Source organism: Mirounga angustirostris, unplaced genomic scaffold, assembly GCF_029215605.1.
Source record: "Mirounga angustirostris isolate CCGP_5_RB_7025 unplaced genomic scaffold, mMirAng1.0.hap1 SCAF_8, whole genome shotgun sequence".
Taxonomy (NCBI): Eukaryota; Metazoa; Chordata; class Mammalia; order Carnivora; family Phocidae; genus Mirounga; species Mirounga angustirostris.
This window is the reverse complement of record NW_026991716.1, coordinates 51,017,185-51,037,415: the sequence shown is the minus strand read 5'-3', so window position 1 is coordinate 51,037,415 and position 20,231 is coordinate 51,017,185. Positions and strand designations below refer to the sequence as shown.

The 20,231-nt window shown below is 36.9% G+C and overlaps 1 protein-coding gene across 3 annotated transcripts in view; it reads left to right on the top strand.

Annotated features, from left to right (window-relative positions):
* The window catches only part of COL21A1 (collagen type XXI alpha 1 chain), a 183,911-nt gene that overhangs the window by 90,933 nt on the left and 72,747 nt on the right, over positions 1–20,231 (top strand). For 2 of the 3 annotated variants that reach the window (XM_064597717.1, XM_054505414.2), the window contains 2 exons: positions 6,872–6,925; positions 7,017–7,070. In XM_064597717.1, coding sequence (XP_064453787.1) covers positions 6,872–6,925; positions 7,017–7,070 — 108 coding nt within the window. Of the gene's footprint in view, positions 1–4,314; positions 4,466–6,871; positions 6,926–7,016; positions 7,071–20,231 lie in introns of those variants that run through there. The other variant, XM_064597716.1, reaches the window with a different exon arrangement.

The following is a 20,231-nucleotide window of genomic DNA, read 5'->3' as shown; positions in this document are numbered from 1 at the left end:
GAAGTGTAGATTGGTCAGTGGGTCACACTCTGTGATGCAGTGCCTCTCTTTGTCCCCACCCCCCTCTGTGTACCCCTGTCTAGTCTAGAGATTCCAGAAAGTGACTAGCTTTCTATAGACGGTTAAACCTTACAAAAGTGGTAGTCAATACAGATGGGGAATTTCAAAGGTACATGATTTTATCAAACCACAAATAGGGTTGGGACATGTTAGTAGGAGATGAAGTTGTGTAGATAAGAGGGAGAAAGGAGGGGAGATTGAGTAGAGCTCTTTAGGCCATTGTGATGACTTTGGCTTTTAGTTGGAGTGAACTCAGGAGCCACTGGAGGGTCTTGAATAAAGGATTGGGGTGATGTAACTTACATTTTTAAAAAATTACTCTGACTTCTGAGTTGAGAATAGATTTTAGGGTAATGAGGGCAAAAGCCAGGGAGATGAGTCCAGAGGCTCTTGAAATAATCCAGGAGTTCTAAGATGATGGCAGTTAACATCAGGATGGTAAGTAGGGAGGTAAAGAGAACTGCTGACTTTTGGGGGGTATTTTGAAGTTGGAGCTGACAGGATTTGATGATGTACTGCTTGAGTTTGTAGGAAAGAAGTCAAAGGAGACTCAGTGAGATATGGAAGGATGGATAGAAAAACTTGGGCAAGGGAAATCAAGAGTTTGGTTTAGGATATATTAAATTTTTGTCAGAAGGTCAAGTGGAGAATTTTTTATTATTATTAACTAATCTCTACACCCAGTGTGGGGCTCAAATCCACAACCCCAAGATCAAGAGTCGCATGTTCCACTGACTGAGCCAGCCAGGTGCCCCTGTTCGTGTAGAAATTTTAAGTGGTATTTGAATATAGAAGTCTGACATTCAGAGTGAGTTCCTTTTTTGTTAATTGTCCTTTTTTGTCCTTTTCCCATTTTGTGTATGAATGATAGTATTTTGAATGTTGATCAGTTGATTAGTAAGAGCTTCCTACATATTAAGAGAATTAGTCCTTTGACGTATATGTTGTAAATGTTTCTCCTAATTATTTATTTGGTTTATAGTTTTTTTAATTTTTAACAATGTAAAATTTTCTCACAATCAAAAGTTTTGTTATTTCTTCCAGTGTTTTTTTTTTTTTTTTTTTAGTATTACTCTATTCATTTACTTTATTATGATTTTTAAGAATTTTTAATTCTCGATTTCACTTTTGGAATTTATTTTGGCACTTGGGGAGATACAGAGATCCAAAAGGATTTGGCGAACTTGGAGAATGGCTACTCTAACATAGTGAAATTCAACCCAAATAAACGTATGGCTCTTACTTGTCTGGGACATGTTATTTAAATTTAACCTTGGTGAAAAGGGATCAGCATTTGTAATGGGGCTGCCTGAAAGGCTGATGCAATTTTTGGCATTGTTAGTAAATATGTAACATCTGTATTGAGCAAGATGACAGTCCTGCTTCTGAAGTGTTAGGATTGGTTTAGCCTGCTATATTTCAGGGATTTGTAGGACTTGGATTTCATTTAGAAGAGAGAAATGGGGAGAGAGTAAGAACTCAGAAGAATGTCTGTCAGGGGAGAATTGACTGAACCTTGGGTATAATTCAAGCAAGAGATGCTGTTTTAAAATGGTCGAGAATGATGGTAGAGAATAGGAAGAAGAGGAAGAAAACTAGAAGTTAGGCTTGCAGAGTAAGCTTGACAGGAGGTGAGTAATTAATAGTAGAACAATGGGACCCATGGGACAAGTTTTTATGTTTTCCTCTTTCAGACTCTTAACTGAATATGGTGCCAGTTGTGGACTCAACAGTTTAAGAGCTGTGGGGAATTTGGGGCTGAGTGCCATGAATTCAGATTAAGACCTGGAAAATGGGGTGCATGAGGTTACAAGCCAAAGGAATGGCTGTTATTTAGCTTGGAAAAGAAAATTGTAAGAGGTGGCTTAATGATGAAGTGTATGAAACATTTGTCTAGAGAAAGCAGTTTCTACCTGAGCTCTCACTTCACCTCATTTTGGATTCCTTTAGCAAAAAGATTTATTGTCTCACTGTCTCCCGGTACCATAAAACACACACGCACACACACATCCCTCATGAGAGGCTCACTGGTAGACTAAAATATGGACCATTTGCCTCAAATGAATTCTCTTACACTTGGGCAATTTATCTTTTCTATAACAAAATGTGATTTAAATCTTTTCTGTAAAGCTTTCCTAGACAAAGCTTTGTCGACTGATTTTTCTCCAGCACTCCCCATGTGTAAATCTCATGTATGGATCTCTCCATGTTTTCCTCATGGGCCTCTAAATAGACTACTTATTTTTTATACAGTATTGATAGTATATACAATAATGATGTGTATGTAGATAGTACATAGTATTATTATTTGTGTATTAAATTCTTCAAGGAATTATTCCTCTGCACTGCTCTTCCTTTAGTGTTGCTTTGAACTTATCACTTCAGAAAGCTTCCCTGTCTATTCTTTACCTCCCATAGCATCTTTCTTAGAACTTAGCTCAGGTGTAATTTTACGTATATTACTGGGATCTATTAGTCAAGTAATTTGAGCAGACAGTTCAGGCATATATACTACTTGACTAACAGTTGGGTTAGGTGGCAAACAAACGAGTATCTATATTAGCTATATATGAAAAGACTGAGATTTATGAATATTTTTGGAATTTAGTTGTGTGGAACTATAAAGAGTACCCATGGCAAGAAGAATCCACAGTGGACATTAAAAATATACACTTGATTTTGGTTACTTAGTTACCCTGGCTGTGTACTGAAGGGTATCTGTGGGAATTTTGGAAAACAGAAGAAAATTATGTAATAGAATAAACTTTGAATCACATTTTTACATTTCAAAAAGAAGAGTGACATCCAAAATGATTTCTCTGGATTTTATTCTCATTTTTAGAGTTTAAAATACTTAAAGGAAATTGATTACTTAAGAAGATCTGTATATTGAGATTGGCAGGATAATTTATGGTCTGATTAGAATTGGGCTCAGAAGAGATTGTGAGCCTTGCATATTGGATGATTTTTATTTCCTTAATTTCCATTTCAGTGCTATACATCTTTCCTGGAGCATTGTAACTATGAATCATGGAGGAAAATTAAATTGATTCTGTATTCTCCAACCCTACAATTTGGCAGTAAGAATATTTTTTTCCTAAAAATGACTCATTTACAAAGAGACTTTCTGTGAACATGGAAAAGACTTTACTGTCAGAAGTCTTGCACATGGGGGCAGGGTGGATATTTAGATCTGCTAATAATTGCAAAATGGCAAAATTAATGTCAGTATTGATCAAAGATCATGTGAAAATGGTACTCCCACTGGAAAACATAGAAGCTTGTGTATTAAGAAAAATAAAAACTCCTTAAGCTCTATGGAAAGCTTATCATGTTTCCTGTTTCAGGGCATTTTTTCTTGTTTAAGTGTACCCTGCTATGAGTCAACCAGTGTTTAGTTTTTGCACCTCTTGGAAATTGTTCTGTGTTGTAATATTCCTCCCTATTAACCTTTATTTTCCTGATTTTTAGTCCAAAATTTATTTTTCTGAATTTCATCCAATTTCTTCTGGTAATTTTCCCTGGGATCCCCCAGCTTGGGTGTGGGTTGATTTTTCTTGCTAATCGTGCTTCCTCTAGCTTCTAAAATAATCTTAGAATTTCTTTATCCAACTAAGTTTTCAAGAATGCATCTCATTGTAAGTTAAAGAAAAAAAAACCAACATATCGACCTGGTTCTCATATTGTGGGAAGCATTTATTATTTCTGTATTGCAGTTCTTCCAAAGATAAAACAAACCTGGCCTTTGTAAAACACACTGAAGCCTTGTTCGCATGTTCACCATCAGATCTATATGAATGTTGAAAAAGGGTTAAATCAAAATGATGACACCTGGATCTGCCATTCCTTGTGTACTAATGGTGCCCATTAAGCCTACAGAATAACATTTTGCAGAAGTGTTCTCATGATTTTGTACAAAAGTCATTGAATCTGAAGAAGCAGAAAAAAAGAAACTTACATCTGAGTTCCTAGCATTTGCCAGGCATTTTCACCTGTGACTCCATTTTTTTTTTTTTTTTTTTCCCCAGAAGTTGAAGTGGGCCCTTTTATCCTGGTTTTTGGTAAGAAACTGAGGCTTAGCTAGGCAAAGTCACTTAGCCAGAATTCCGTAGAAAGTAAAGGGAGGAGAAAAATTCAGCCCAAGGTCTTCCAATTTTAAAATTCATTGTCTTTCCACTTTCTTGAATTGCCTCCCAGGATTTGGGGATTTGATCACTCTGCCTGAGGTCACATTATGAGTCAGAGGTGAGCTGGGAACACAGTTTGGGGCATCTCCACGTTGCTTTAATCTATTGAAATGCGATGTGTCCTCTCTAACAAATGGATCATATTAACTTCTTCGAGGAAGAGAACAGCTTTTGATTTTCTACAAAAGATTCGTTTTGTGAAAAAAGTAATAAAGCAGGTATGACATTTAGCTTAACTTTTGAAAAATTGTGAAAAAGAACAATTCATTACAGTGAACTTTGCAGATGACCAGTCATTTTGGTAAATAGCCAATCTCCATGGTAACTTTCTTTTGAGGAATTATATGAACATTCCTTTTCTTCGGGCACTCCATATTCTAAATAAAAGTAGCCTCGCAAAATGGGCTTTAAAAAAATCTTGTTAATTATTCTAGAATCATAAGATCTGATCTACCATGAAGCATTTTCTGATAGAGGGTATTCCCACTGGCTCTTTCAACTTACTAGCTATGTATCTTTGGGCACATTACTTAATCTTCTGTCTTAGTTTCCTCATCTGAAAATAGGGATAATGTAGACCCTACATTAAAGGGTGGTTGTGAGGGTTAAGTGAATTAATATATGTGAGGTACTTAGACTGGAACATGACAAATACTGTATAAATTATTGCTATTATTGTTTCTCCCAATTACAACAGCCTATTGTGTATCATGTCGGACTATCCAGAGAGTGCATACAGGGTTTTGAAGGACTTGGAGGCACCCTAAATGGTGGAAGTTATAAGTAATCTAACTCCGTTTGGGCATATGCTAGCAGTGACAGATTTGAAATTTAATTCCAGACCTATCTGATTGCAAAGTGGTTGAAGGAAAGACATTCAGTGGTAACTGGAGTGGTAGAGAAAAAAGCCTCAACAAACCGTGTAGATTGACTTTCCTCTTTCTTCCGACTGATCTTGAGAACAGGAAGCACAGGGCATTACTAAAAGCTTCAGTTTGCTCCTGGTAGCAGCACGAACATAATCTGGTTCCTTGGGGAAAGAGATTTTTTACACTTAGTGCAGTGTGGATGACTCGAAGGTAAATTCGTCCGAAGTGTGGTTAACAAAAAATTGCCGAATGCTCTGTTCAATACTGGAAATACAGAAATGAATTGGACCAGGTTTCTCATATCAAGGGGCACATAATCCCAGGACACAGAGACAGTGGCTGCCCAGAGACATATGTTGGGTTTGAATACTGCAGATCGTTTTGTATGGAGTATGGAGAGATTCGTTTTGAGACTCATTCACTGACGAAATAAAATGTTAAAGGTTTGGGCACGGACTCAGGAGAAGAATTTGTGTGAGAAATCCTAGTGTATCCTAGTGATACACTCTGTGAAGAACTGAATGGGGTATGAAGGAAAGGATCATGGTTGGCGCTAGAAATTATATAGTCTATCATTTGGAGAGTAACTGGGAACATTTTACAGAATAAGAAATACAAGTGCGTGTAAAAGGATAAAAACAGTAATTTAGGAGTGCTGTTGCTGAGACAACCATTATTGTTATTGGTATTATTAGAGCTAGTAAAGAATAGTAAAAGGAATATTTAAAAATGGGAGTGGGAAAGCAGGGAGTCATGCTGTCTCTAAAATGACAGCTAGAAATGTGCTGACAAGTGAGTGGGTGCATACAAAAACCAGCCATAAATAGCCACATGGAAATGAAGCTTTTGGATTTAACAATGAAGATGTAATTGGAAACACTAATGAGATCTGTTTTAATACGGCTGACAACAGAAAGCCATATTCAAACAGTAAGATCTGAGAGAGATGGAATCTAAATAAGAGAAATGTAGTTGCAGGTGCCAGGTGGACCAAGTCAACTTGACATTGACCCAGAGAAACCTAGACAAATGTTCTGGGCCTGCAAGTTTGTTTGGGAGTTTAATTGCCATATGCTGAATGAAGAATGAATAGTTTGCCTTGTCTGAAGAAGTTGTGCTGTAGTACCAAAGGGCCACTGTCTGGGGGGACATGTAAGAAGCAGTGGAGTTGAAAGGGACCCTCGCCTCAGCAGACAGCTCAGCCTTGGGAGGTGGGGGAGACATGTCACAGCTGTGCTCATGGGGTTAACAGCAGCAGCTTTCTAAAATGAGCAATCCAAAAGGCTGTTACAGACTGACCCTGAAGAATAACATTTATCAAGTTCTGATTTATTCCAGAGATTAACTCCAATGACCATTAATTAGGTAGTTTAAAAATGTATTAGTGTAATCCTCTAATCTTACATGTTTTTCTCTTGAATATGTTGAATATGTTTCTATGTTGAATATGTGCAAAACATTTTTTTTAGGAGCTTTGAACATTGGCTCTGTATTTGCATCCCAGAGCCTTCCATGTCATTGAAACATATCTGGATATTTTTATTAATCTAGAGATATTTAAGACCTTTTCCCTAAAGACTGAAGGATATTAATTCCACATTCAGCATTTGAAACTTTGTTATTTTTGTTTCTTAAACAGTCACCCAGTGAACTCTTAAGTGTAAGACACTCAAGAAAAGAGTGAATCCTGAAATGGGGGACTGCTCTTTTTGAGTATGTTGAAATACTAATTATTTTGTGTTTACTTTTCTTTAGGGATATCAGGGAATTGCAGGATCACCAGGTGTCCCAGGATCCCCAGGAATACAAGTATGTGATTCATAGGTACACACTGAAGAATTAAACATTTCCAGTGAACCAAAAAACATAATTAACAGAATTTATTCTGTGCTTGGTTTAGGGAGTCCGAGGACTACCAGGTTACAAAGGAGAACCAGGGAGAGATGGTGAAAAGGTAAATGCATGCAAACAAAAATGTGTCCAGTTGCTTTGGTTCATTCAAGAACACCAAGGATGTTACCTATGGTGGCTCCCATTCAGTAGTGTTCACCTTGGGGAATCCCAAGATTTGTGGGCTTGGAAATTGGTCAGTGGTCACTGGCTAATAAAGCCCACAGAAGGGCTTTTATCACTAGATGAAATTGGTTGTCACTGGATGACCACCGTGACATGGAACAGATAATTGACATTGCTATGATGCCATTTTTCTCTCCCTGTGGTTAAGCTCTGAGGGGGGTTACCTTCTTAGAGGGGCGAGAACTATGTGGATGGAGTCATGTCCTCCGTAATAGATGCCAATCTGGCAGACGGTCTATTGGCTTAGTCTTACTGGACTTCCTCTTTAGGGCTTCAGTGGGTACATTTGTACTGCTGACTCTCCTTTTTTACAGCTCTGAGATTTGGCAAGCTTCCTTTTGAAGTACATGTTCTTTAAGTATGTTCAATATGTTGGTACCTCCCCATGGATCCGGATCGGTCGAGGCCTACTGGCCCTGGTAGCTGGTCCACGTCCAAGATGCCCATTTGTGTTTGCTCAGATCCCGTATTGATTTGTTAGCTTAAAGCACAATTGTATTTCTAAGGTCTGTGAAGGCGATCTGGTGTTTGCTCCTGATAAAAACCTGTACTAATTTTCTAACTACAATCCTTGCAAAGTATTACCTTTTTAAAGTAGTGTGCACAGCGTTCACATCTGAGAAATTCTGATCCTAACCTGTATCCATTTTATGCTTTTATGGTTGCCCATGTTGGTTGCAGAAAATTGTAGCTACTAAAGTACCATCTCTGGATGGATGGATCTCTGGCAGATCTAATGATGCATCGGTCACTTTCAAGCTATTTGGTCTTGGGCATGTTACTTAATGTCTTTGAGTCTTATATTTTTCATTGGCACAATGGTGATTCCTTCATAGGTTTCTTGTGAAGATTAAATGAGATAATGTGTGAAAAATATTTAGCATCGTTCCTGGTACAGGGTCTTTCTTAAATGGTGGTGGTTTTGTTCTGTTTTGTTCACGTACCATGGCTGCAGTTGGGATGTAGCATGGGGTGGGCTGCCATATGTCATGGGCACAACGGGGGTTGAAGCAGCCACTGAATTGGAAATTTAGTGATCAGAAAAGAAGCAGAAAAGATGACTAGGTCAGGGCAGCTTTATAATGTGGGAAGAATTAAAGGACATAAAGCAACTGCTGCCGTCGATATAATTCCTGAAGAATAGCATAAACTCCTCTTGCCTACTGCGTGACCTTTATGAGTCTTTTTAGCCGTGGAGAAATCTGCCTATTTTAAATGATGGGGATACATCTTGAGAGGTGATAGGGAGCATGCCGCACCTGCAGGAACGGCAGACGTCTTATATTTTCATGCTGTGGGGTTGTTGAGAGAGATTGCCTGACCTCTGCCAGGTGCACTGGGGAGTTCACTGGGAGCATGAGGTTATCTGTCCTGAGGAGACCATGTGCCAGACACCTCACCTACATTCTAGTCTACAGGATCACTGCTCTTTCCTTTCTTTCCTTTCTTCCCTTTCTTTCTCTTTCAAAGATTTTACTGGAGAGAGAGAGAGAGGAGAGCATGAGCAGGGGGAAGAGGGAGAGGGAGGAGCAGGCTCCCCACTGAGCAGGGAGCGTGATGCGGGACTCCATCCCAGGACCCTGGGATCATGACCTGAGCCAAAAGCAGACGCTTAACCAATGGAGCCACCCAGGCACCCCGGATCACTGCTGTTTCTTTAACATTCTGACAATTAGCCTGATTTGAGGATGACAGGGATTTATTAAAAGTATGCATATATGAATGAATGTATCTATCAATGGATAAATGAATAAATTTATCTATTTTTCCCTTTTACTTGGGTTTTAGAGACCAGATATAAAAAGGAGGGTTTTTATTCCTCTTAAAAAGATTTGGAGTAAAGTGTCTATTTGAAAATAAAGGAATAACAACAATTTGATTAGTCGCAGCTTTAACTGCACTGTTGTTTGGGGTCATTGTACTCTCTTCACAATAGAAGTGCATGAATTTTATGAAGTCATACATTTTGTTGAATAAAATAAGATGTATGTTTATGTGAAGTTCTCTGTTTTCAGTCCAGTAATAGTTACACTCAGAGTTGCTTGTTTTCTGAAATTTGTTGTTGGGGCACAAAGTCTGACCTGACACAGTCACTTTGCGCCCGAAACCACCACGTGCTGTGCCATCTACATTTCCTCCTCACATTCCGTGTGGCTTTAGAGTGTTCCTTACCTAGAGTTGCAGTAATTGAATAAGTTACAGACGTTTCCTCGATTCTTCCTCTAGAATATAGTTCCTTAATTTTCAGAAATGGGAAGGTTGAAAAATAGACCCCTGAGGTGACTTTGACTTGGGGCAGCACAGGACATTTTCCCAGGCGTCACACAGTGGCTTCTCAGAGATGGTTCCATACAACGCTGTCCTCCATTAGGATCTTTTCCCAGAATCATTTCCATTTTGTGGATTTCTTCTGAAAACTCCCATTGTAGGAGTTTCCACTTAAGATAATTAAAACTACATGCACTTTCTTGCTGACTTCAACATTTGTTCCTACCTATCAGACCATAGAATGTGTATAGATTTCGCAGGGTTTTTTTCTTTTTCCCTCCTTAATTTACAAAATTAAAAAGGAGCACTTATTCACCAAATGGTCTTCAGTTGGTAACTCATTTTATAATATGCTTTAAAGCTATTTGGAATTCAAGAAAAAGTACTTCAAAACACTTCTTCAACTTTAAGGAAACCCGTATATTTAAATCATTGGGGAAATATATTTTGTTAAAACTTACATTAGGCTGAGTTGATTAACTGGCACATATATATGGGTTTTTGAGTTGATTATGAAACTTTTTTTATAGCAAACTCAATTCTGAACACATGGGAGGTAGTAACTATTTTTTTTTAGACTTTGTACAAATTCATCACTTGGTTTTTCTGGGGTTAAGAAATAAAATATGCTAATTATATCCAAGGTCTCATTATGGAGCAAATTATACATTTTGTTTAATTTCCTCATTAGATCAATTAACATTTAAATTGTCACTTCAAGACCTCAGTTTCCCATTGTCCTTAACATTCATACAAGAGTATGATGTGATGAATAAAGATTTACTTTCATTATTGCACTTCTAAAGTCAAAAGATTAAGTGGTATTACAGTGATTTATATAGTCAGTTATAATTAGGGAACTCCAGTATACATGTTGAGAGAACAGTAATAAAGGACCAAGCTAAAAGGGTTATTAGGGAATATGCTAAAACTTAGGATGTTGGTAGTTTTACTTCTGTAATGTCTGAAGACAAAAAAAAAAAAATTACAAAAAATTAAAGCCAAGAATGATATGGGAGGGAGAAATAGTTAGAATTGGCTTAGTAAAGTGACCACGTTTATTTTCTTTCTCAAAAAGGGAGGGTAATCTACCTGTGTAGCTTCCTCATAACACCACAGCCCAAAGGCCCAAACACTGGTGTGTGTGTGTGGCTGGGGTTGGAGGGGGACAAGAAAAGGAGGCTTAATGAAGTTACAGGTTATTGGCTTGGCTTTGAATTCACCGTTTACTTTATCCTCTATCCATTCTCTAAATGTCAGATTGTTCCAGGGCTCAGTCCTGTGCCCTTCTTTTTCATCCTTAACAGAGTCTGTTTATTACATTATTAAATATAAACTTACATGAATATAAATTTATGTGTTACTTATATAAGTATACATATTGTTGATAAGCCTATTAATATACTGAGGGTTGCCTGGGTGGCTCAGTTGGTTAAGCGTCGGGCTCTTGGTTTCGGCTCAGGTCATGATCTCAGGGTCGTGAGATAGAGCCCCGCCTCTAGCCCCTTGTTGGCTTGGCTTCCTCTCAGCACAGAGTCTGCTTGGGATCCTTTCGCTCTGTCTCTCCCTCCACGTACGCTGGCTTGCACATGTGTGCGCACATGCTCGCTGTCTCTCTCGAATAAGTAGAAAAAATACATCTTTAAAAATATTAATATATTGATATAACCAATGTTATAGTTAATAAAAATATTAAATACATACACACGTATATATACATTCTGTTTTCTGATGAAGTATTTTGCTTCATCTGAATCTGAAGAAACTGTGGAATTGTTGTTAAAAGCAGGAATTTTCAGAACTTTTTCTACTTTTTATGGAAGGGGTGGTACCACATTTTCCTTCTTTCCTATATCCTTTTCTCAGAGGCTTTTCTTCCAAAGCAGCACTAATTGTGCCTTCCCTAAATAGTCACTGAAGCCAGGTTTTGTTAAGTGTCCCTTCTGTACATGGGGTGCTAACCTGTGTGTGCTCAGGTGTTGATTACTTCCGTGAATACGTTTATAATGTCTTGATCATTTTCTGATCTTTCAACTTCTTTTCTTTTAAGGCTCTATAATGGATTCAGTATCTCAGGTTATTGAAAAGAATCATTAATTCCATGTCCCGCCTCATTTGTTGGCTGCTATGCCATTTTCTGTCCTGTTTTCTTTTTCTCTACTGGCATCACTGGGAAACTTAAAACCTTCATTGAATTTTTATAGAGTGCTTCATATTTTGTTGGTTCTAAACTCCTATTTCTCATCCTCATTTTGGGTATACTCTGTCTATGGTCACTAATAAGCTATGGGAGTGACCCTGTTGTGGAAGCTCAGGAATCTACCTTTTTTTCTAGGCCTGACTAGTTCAGCGATGATCCCCAAACCCAAGGGGATTGCCCATGATTGTGTTAAAGATGGGGAACATTTTAGTAGATTTAAACAATTCCCAAGAAATCATTGCCTGAGCCTCAAAAGACTTAACATTTGTTTCTATGTGAGAGGAGAAAGAACCACCAAGATGTGTTAGGTGAATTTAAATTATAGAATCTTTGTAGTAGAAGACTTTTAGGCATGTAGTTCCATATTTATGTATGAATTATATGCCTATGCTACTGAACAAAGCATTATATACATTTAAAACATGCATACACTGAGAAATTTTTAAAGAATGAGATTTTTTAGATAACAGTTTTCATATTCTTTTACTATGCACATGAATAATCTTGACCCTTTTATTTTTCTAAAGATTTATGTATTTTAGAGAGCATGTACATGCATGAGTTGAGTGGAGGGGTAAGGGGAGCGGGAGAGAATCTCAAGTGGAGTCCCTGCTGAGTGGGGAGCCCAGTGTGGGGCTTGATCTCAGGACCCTGAGATCATGACCTGAGCCAAAATCAAGAGTCTGTTGCTTAACCAACTGAGCCACCCAGGTGCTCCAACTTGACCTTACTTTAGAGACTATGATTCTAGACCAAATTATGGGATGGATAAACTCATCAAAGGCATATTCTTCAGTCAGGAAAGCTAAATCTTGGATTCTCTTTGATTCTAATCTCTTGTAAGGTCAGATGGAACCAGGAGAGTGACTCCTCAAAAATAATTGTTTTGTTGGAATATTTTGGAAGACTCAAAAGTGTTTATTGTATTTTAGAAAATGAAAATATTTTTCATATTCAGCAAATTATTATTAATCAAAAGCAAGGCACCAGCTGAGGATAGAGTAGCATATGCTGCAGTAACAAGTAAATTCCAAATGCCTATGACTCAAAATAAATAAAGGTTTATTGCTCATCAGACTACACATTTATTAGCAGTAGTGAGGGGTCCCCCTTTCCCTCACATGGAGACTTAGGCTGATAGAAGTTTCATCATCTAGATTATAACTACTTATAGGAGCAGGTATTTGGAGAATCAGACAGTGGCTCTTAAACTACTACTATTTATCTTTAATTAGCCAGAGCAAATTTTGTAAACCACACCAAGTTCAAGAGTCAGCAAAGTATGATTCCCCCATATGCTTGGAAGTAGAGAGAATCTGGATATTGATAAATGGTGGTCATATCTACTAAAGAAAAATTGGAATGAACCAGAATGGATTTTTCCTCCAAGAGGTTGGGATCTAATAAAGCACATAACACGTATACAGTAAGTGTCAAGATAGTCAGTTGTTAAGTGCTAAGGAGGAGAGTTGAATACAATTCTCTAAGAGTTACAGGAAAGTGGAAAATTCAAAAAGGCTTCATGAAAGAAACTGTAAGCAGGTTAATCACAGCTATATACTACATGGGCTGTCCCTAACCAATTTAAAATCTCTGATTTAGGGATGCTGTGGTTCTTAAGACGTTGCAGTGTGTGTGTGTGTGTGTGTGTGTGTGTGTGTGTGTATGTTTTAGTAAATTTTTCTGAGTATATCCATAGGAAAATTTCCTGGAACTGGAATTGATTACAGGATCAAAGGGTTAAATGCATAATTAAACTTTGATACAAACTGCCTATTTAAGTTCAGTAAGTTTGTACTCCCCCCAAAAGTATGTGAAAATAACTTTCTTCACACTCTTATCAGCACTAAGTTTCATTCCAAGTTTCTAATTTTCACCAGTACAAGTTAAAAATGGTATTGGTTTGGTTTGCATTTCTTTATTAGTAAGGTAAAGAACCTTGTCATGTGATTTGGGGGCATTTTGTTAACTCTCTGTCATTTCCTTTTTAGTCATATCCTTTTTTTTTTTTTTTTTTTTGCTTTCTATTGGGCTGTTGATCTTTTTAAAAATTGAGTTTTATAGATAGTTCATAGATAGTATGAAAATATTTTTTCCTGGTTTTTATGTGTTTTGATTTGGTCTTTGAAATTTTAGCCATACATAAAATTTAAATTTTTATGTATGTGTATTTTCTTTTTTTTCCTTATGCTTGTGTTTATATAAAAGGATTCCACATTCCAACATTTTGAAGACTCATTACTTTTAGACTTTTGTTATTTTATATTTGAATCTTTATACTTTGGTATTTGGAGTAAAGTTAGATGAGCATTTGTATTTTTCCCTCTCTTTTCCTAAATGGATAGCCAGTTGCCACAACAATATTTACTTTTTCTCCATTTATTTGGAAGCTCCTCGTTATTGCTAAATTTCCATTTTCATATGGCTCTATGTTTTTGGCTTTCCATTCTGTTCCATTTATCGGTCTACATCCTCTCCAACACCAAATTGTTCTTAATTGTTGTCACTTCATAATATGATTTAATGTTGGCAGGCCTATTACTTCCTCATTATTCTTTATAATCAAAATTTTCCTGGCTATTCTTACATGCTTATTTTTCCAGATAAAGCTCAATATCTTTTCTTCAAGTTTTTAGAAATTCTTACTCATATTTTAATTAGGATTCCTTTTATGGATTAATTATAGAATCATTGATGTAATTTCAATACTGAGTTTTCCCATTTAAGTTTATGATTTATTTACCTTTTTATTTCAATCTTGAAACTCAGTGAAATAACATTGAAGTTTTTTTCATATTGGTCTTCAACATTACCTAAGTTTATATCTTGGAATTTTTATCTCCTTTGTTTCTATTACAAATAGAAAATGTTCTTTAATATATTTTCTTATTGGTTATTATTTATATATAAAAACAATTTTGTATATTTTTAAAGCAGGAATTAACTGCATATTCAGTGATTTAGGGTATTAGGTGTATATTGGTATATTAGATGTATGATCATATATAAAGATTAGTTTTCTTCCTTCTAGTTTTTAACTTATTTCTATATTTTGTCTGAATTCATTGGCTACTCAAAACTGGCTAGAAAAACATTAAAAATAGTGATGATGTTGGGTGAAGTTTCAAACATAGTCTCTTTTAGTCCAGGTTTATGGCTTCTTTGGTAGTACAACTCTCTCAACAGCAGAGGGATATTTGTGATTTTGTATCTTTGACTTTTGATTCCAGCCAATAGCAGCATCCGTAGTCCTTGCTTTAGTCATGACCCTCTCTACATTAATTTATTAACTACTAATAATGATAGGTGACTTAAATTTATCAGACATCCATTGCATTCTTAGTTGTTGTTGTTGTTGTTTCCCTTGAGCCATTCTATCCATCTTGAAAGGATTTATTGGACCCACCTTCATTGATTCAGAGGTTTTAAGAATAGTGTTTATGGCCACATCCTTGATTTGGTTCTTCCTGGAGACTGTTTTAATTGAACTTCTTTTAAAGGTCTCTTCCAGTTTCATCATTTATCTATTAGAGATGAGAAAAAAGTTGTATCTTCCAATCCCAGTATTTTTGGACTTGGTCTATTCCTTTTAATTACTACTTGCAAATCGGCCGATTATTTTCTGAGCTTCTTTCTTTTATAGTGCCTTTTGTAAACAGCCAATACCAATCAATTCATGATACCAACATTCTGTTTTCTCAGTTCTTTACCTGTAGCTCTAAGTTCATTTGATGCATTATTTGCCTTTGCAAGTATTACCAGCAAAGTTTTTATCAGATATTTACCACTTTATTAAATGAATCACTATTTTTTACACTTTTAGTAATTGTTTTCATTGTTCACTACCTAGCCCCAAAGCCAGTGCCATATATATTTTTTGATATTGTTTTGGCAGTCTCCTTTTTCTAGCATACGAATTTTTGTATTAATTAACATAGATTAAGCTGTATTACAGTAGCAGATAACCAACACAAGAGCATTTATTTGTCATTTGCATTACATGCCCATTGTGAATAGATTTTGGCTTAACTTTACCACTTTTTTGCAACCCATTATTTTAAACCTTGGACATAACTTGGGTGAACAACATGAGTTTGAACTGCACAGGTCTACTTATTTTTTTTCAATAAATATAGTATAATACTGTAAATGTATTTTCCTTAATAACGTTTTCTTTTCTCTAGCTTACTTCATTATAAGAAGACGGAATATAATAAACATAACATAAAAATTATATGTTAATCACTTATTTGTGTTATTCATAAGACTTCTAGTTAACAGTAGTCTATTAGTAGTTGTTTTTGGAGAGTCAGAAGTTATATGTGGATTTTCAATTGCATGGGGGTTAGCCCCCCAACGCCTAAATTCTTCAAAGGTTTGCTGTGTTCAGATAACACTTTCTTATGTTCTGTATTTTGTAGATATTGTTTCAGTATTCCTCAACAATTTGCTCACTAAATTTCTTATCTCTTTCTCCTTGCCTTCCTTGCCCCACTTGACTGCTATATATTAATATGTATGCTACGCCTTTGTATTTTACTTAAAAATCTTATTTATGCACATGAGGGTAGCTTTGTCCAGATTTTTATTTTTCCATTCTAATGTGGTTGAATGCTCCTGGTCTTCTCACTTCATCTGAGATTTGTTTGTTATCTTTGGTAAATTAAAATTTGAAGATTATGTTTTCTATAACCTGTAGCCAGAGAGTGAAATTCTTAGACTTTGTTCAGCCTTAATAGGGAATCCTGATTTGTCTTCTTTCTTCTGTATTTCTATCAAGTATTTACTGTCCAGCTAAATTCCATTTTATCAAGAGTATATCTTTGTCTAGCCCGGCCATCAACAGGTTATTTCAACACAGCTTCTAAAGAGTTAGCTCAGGTAGTCTTCTTAACTTAATCTTTTCTCTCTGTAGAAACTGTTACCACTCCTTCCTGCCTGAAGCAAAAAGGAAAAAACAAAAAACAAAAAGTGGTTTTGGTTCTAATATTAGGAGTCTACATGTAGGGGGGAGAATATCATCCAGTTTTCTTGTTGTGCCTCTTGGTCTCCCCCTGAATCTTATTTTTTTTTCTTTTATTCTTTGGTTAAATTATTGCATTTTAGGATTAATAAATTCTAGAATGTATGGGTTTTTAGTGGATCTTCTGTTGTCTATCTTTCTCTCCCATATACACACAGATTGTTTTTAATCTTTAGTGGAAAATTAAGATGGTCATGGGAAAGCTATTACCCACGAGAAGGACATTCTTTACCAGCCAAAAAATACCATAAACCCCAAAATGCAGTGGTGTAAATGAGAGTTTATATTTCTCCTGTAATCAGTTGTTTACGTACTCATCCAAAGACTCATGTTTTTCCTTTTTTTTTTTAAATTTTAATTTATTTATTTGAGACAGAGAGAATGAGAGACAGAGAGCATGAGAGGGAGGAGGATCAGAGGGAGAAGCAGACTCCCTGCCGAGCAGGGAGCCCGATGCGGGACTCGATCCCGGGACTCCAGGATCGTGACCTGAGCCGAAGGCAGTCGCTTAACCAACTGAGCCACCCAGGCACCCTCATGTTTTTCCTTCTTGTTGGTCTAGTCTCAGAGTGTTCCCTTCCACGTAGACAAGCCTTCATCACTAGTTATCACTTTCCTTTTAATAAATTCTGTGTAAGTTGCGGGCTGTAGTCCTCTACACATTCTGCTGGCAAGAACTGTGTTAGGTGGCCATGCTTAGCTGCAAAGGAGCCTGGGAAGTAGAGTCTCTACTTGGGAAACTGTGTGCCCAGATAAAAATCTTCTCTGTGATAGTAAAAGGTGAGCAGATTTTTGGATGTAACCATGAGCCTAGCATACTTTTTATTATCACATACACTTAGAGATAAATTAAAGGAACCAAACATAATACAGATAGATCTAAAGTATAATGTAATTTTTATTTATTTGACATCAGTTATTATGGGAGAGGATGAGGGGATTCCTGGACTTGAAGCCCCAATTCCCTCTCTGCAAAAATATATTTTATAATGGCTCCCATTCTTTCACTAGTGGAAAGGAATATTTCAATCTGTGGAATAGATCAGTTGTTAAAATTCAATTTTTTTTTTTTTTTAAGGCCAATAGTGTATTGGTCTAGTCAGATAAGTACATTCCCAGATTTTCCTGCAATTAACCAGAGTGGATAAAGAATGAAATTGGTTCAGCATAAAACAGAATAAGTGAATGAATATTAGCACCCCTACACAGGAGGTCATAGTAATAACCCTCCAGGAGGTTTAAAGCCTCCCAGTGGAAAGTATAATGGGAACAATTGGAGATTACACCATATGTATACTTTATCAATTTATATCTTTCTTATATCTGTCTTGCTGTCTCCTTAATAGTGAACTGATGGGAACCTACCTCCCTAGAGGGCAGGATGCTCTGGATATTACTGTTTAAGCATCAATAAGTCACTAGGACTTCTTGATGAAGGTGAAGGGTAGAACATACACATTAACTTTCTTTATCTCTTAAACTCCCATAAGGCAACAGCCATGGAATAATAATTATAATAATAAAACCTAACATGACACAGAGAATAAAAAAGAAGATAATAGGTCTACATTTTTGGAATCTGAAAGGACCCAAGGAAGCTCAATCTTAAAATAAAAAGTAATATGATTCATATGAGAGAGAATCCCTTTTGCACACACATGCACACGTGCTCACACACACACGCCTATGCATACAGATACCCCAAAAGCTTAGGAAATGGTAATACAAAGTAATTTCTGAAACTGGGAGTGATTGAAGGTAGGGCTAAAAATTGAAGCATGGGGACACCTGGGTGGTTCAGTCAGTTAAGCATCTGCCTTTGGCTCAGGTCACGATTCCAGGATCCTGGGATCTAGTCCTGCATCGGGATCCTTGCCCATCAGGGAGCCTGCTTCTCCTTCTTCCTGCCACTCCCTCTGCTTGTGCTGTCTCTGTCTCTCTGATAAATAAATAAATAAAATCTTTAAAAAAAATTTAAAAAATGGAAGCATGTTTGAATATTCCTTTAAGAACAATGAGATCCTGCTATCCCTTCCTAACCTCTGTACAGTGAAGTGAATCTCCCTTCTTCTACCCTGGCAGGATATATAAGTTTATTATCCAGAGAAGATAAAACTGAAGGTCTCTAGACTGAAAAGAAAAGGAGGGAGTTGTACTTATAGGCAAAGAAGATCCTTCTATGGGGAATCCACTGATAGCCAGAGCTATTTAGGGAAATGACCCAGTGCCCCGCCCCCCCATATATAGAGAATCTCAGTCATTGAACAGTACTCCCTGAGAGTTTATCATCAGCTTCCATATGAACTGATCATTAGGAATCAGAAAATATCTTAGGAAAATTAAAGATCAGCAAAAAATCTTAGAAGAAACTGATAGAAGACCTGAGAAGAAGACTTGGACAAACTGTCATTAGTGCCTTCAGGGAGGGAGAACCCCTGATGGATGGTGCTTCAGCTATGTTCCTTGGTAGGAAGTGATGGGTCTTCACGACCAATATAGAGGCACTCCTGTAGCACATGACCCCCTTGTAGACCACATTTCAGATACTGGGTCCTCACACTCCTTGTATAGCACACCCCAGTTCCATTCCCAGGGTCTGCAAGCCTCTTTCCTGTCTCTGTCCTTCTGAGTGCCTTCTAACACAGTATGCTTAGAGGGAAGCTTGTGTATGTGAAATGTGGATGGAGTTTGGGTATGTGGTCTGAGTCCACATGTGTAAGCATGGGGTCATTATAGATGAAAAGTCTTCCATACTGCTTAGCATAATGGATGATTATAGACCATATTTATGCTGCATATTGTATAATTTGACATTGTAAGACACTATAAACAACAGGAGATCCTACAAGCTTTCTGAGAGGGAAAACCCTACAACCACCAAAAAAATGTCATATACGAATGATCAGGATCAGAAAGGCTTCAAACAGCTCACTAGTGACACTAAAGTCAAGAAGGGAATGGAGCAGAACCTTCAAAGGTCTGAAAGGAAAAGAAAATTCTAAACTATACTTCTATATGTGAATTATTAATTACATAAGTGAACAGAATAAAGATATTTTCAGAAATTGAAGGTTTCAAAAAGTTGTCTCCCATGAATTCCTTTTCAGAAGCTATGGGATGATGTATTCCCCTAACAAGGGAATAAACAGAGGAGAACAAATGTGTATGAGACAAATGAGAAGGCTCTAGAAAAGACAAAGAATATCAAAGTTTCAATGTATATGAGTATATTTCAAAGTGATTTTGACAATTGGAGATTGGAGTTCAATATTGTAATAAGTTTATAGGAAAATAAGGTGTCAACCCCCTACCTCTTTCCAAAACAGGCAGTTTTTAACTGTAGGGCAAGAAAAGGCAAGCAATCAGCATATTTATGGCTTAGTTGTGAATCTTCGTATCAGAAATAATGACTATTGATTCAACCAAAGTTGTAATAGAAAGCTAAGGGGATTTGTGCTTCCTAGAAGTGGAGATGGGGAGAGGGTGTTGGTTGGTTTGAGAGGATGATCCTCTTCTTTCACAGTGGGAGGTCAGTAGATAATGCTGGA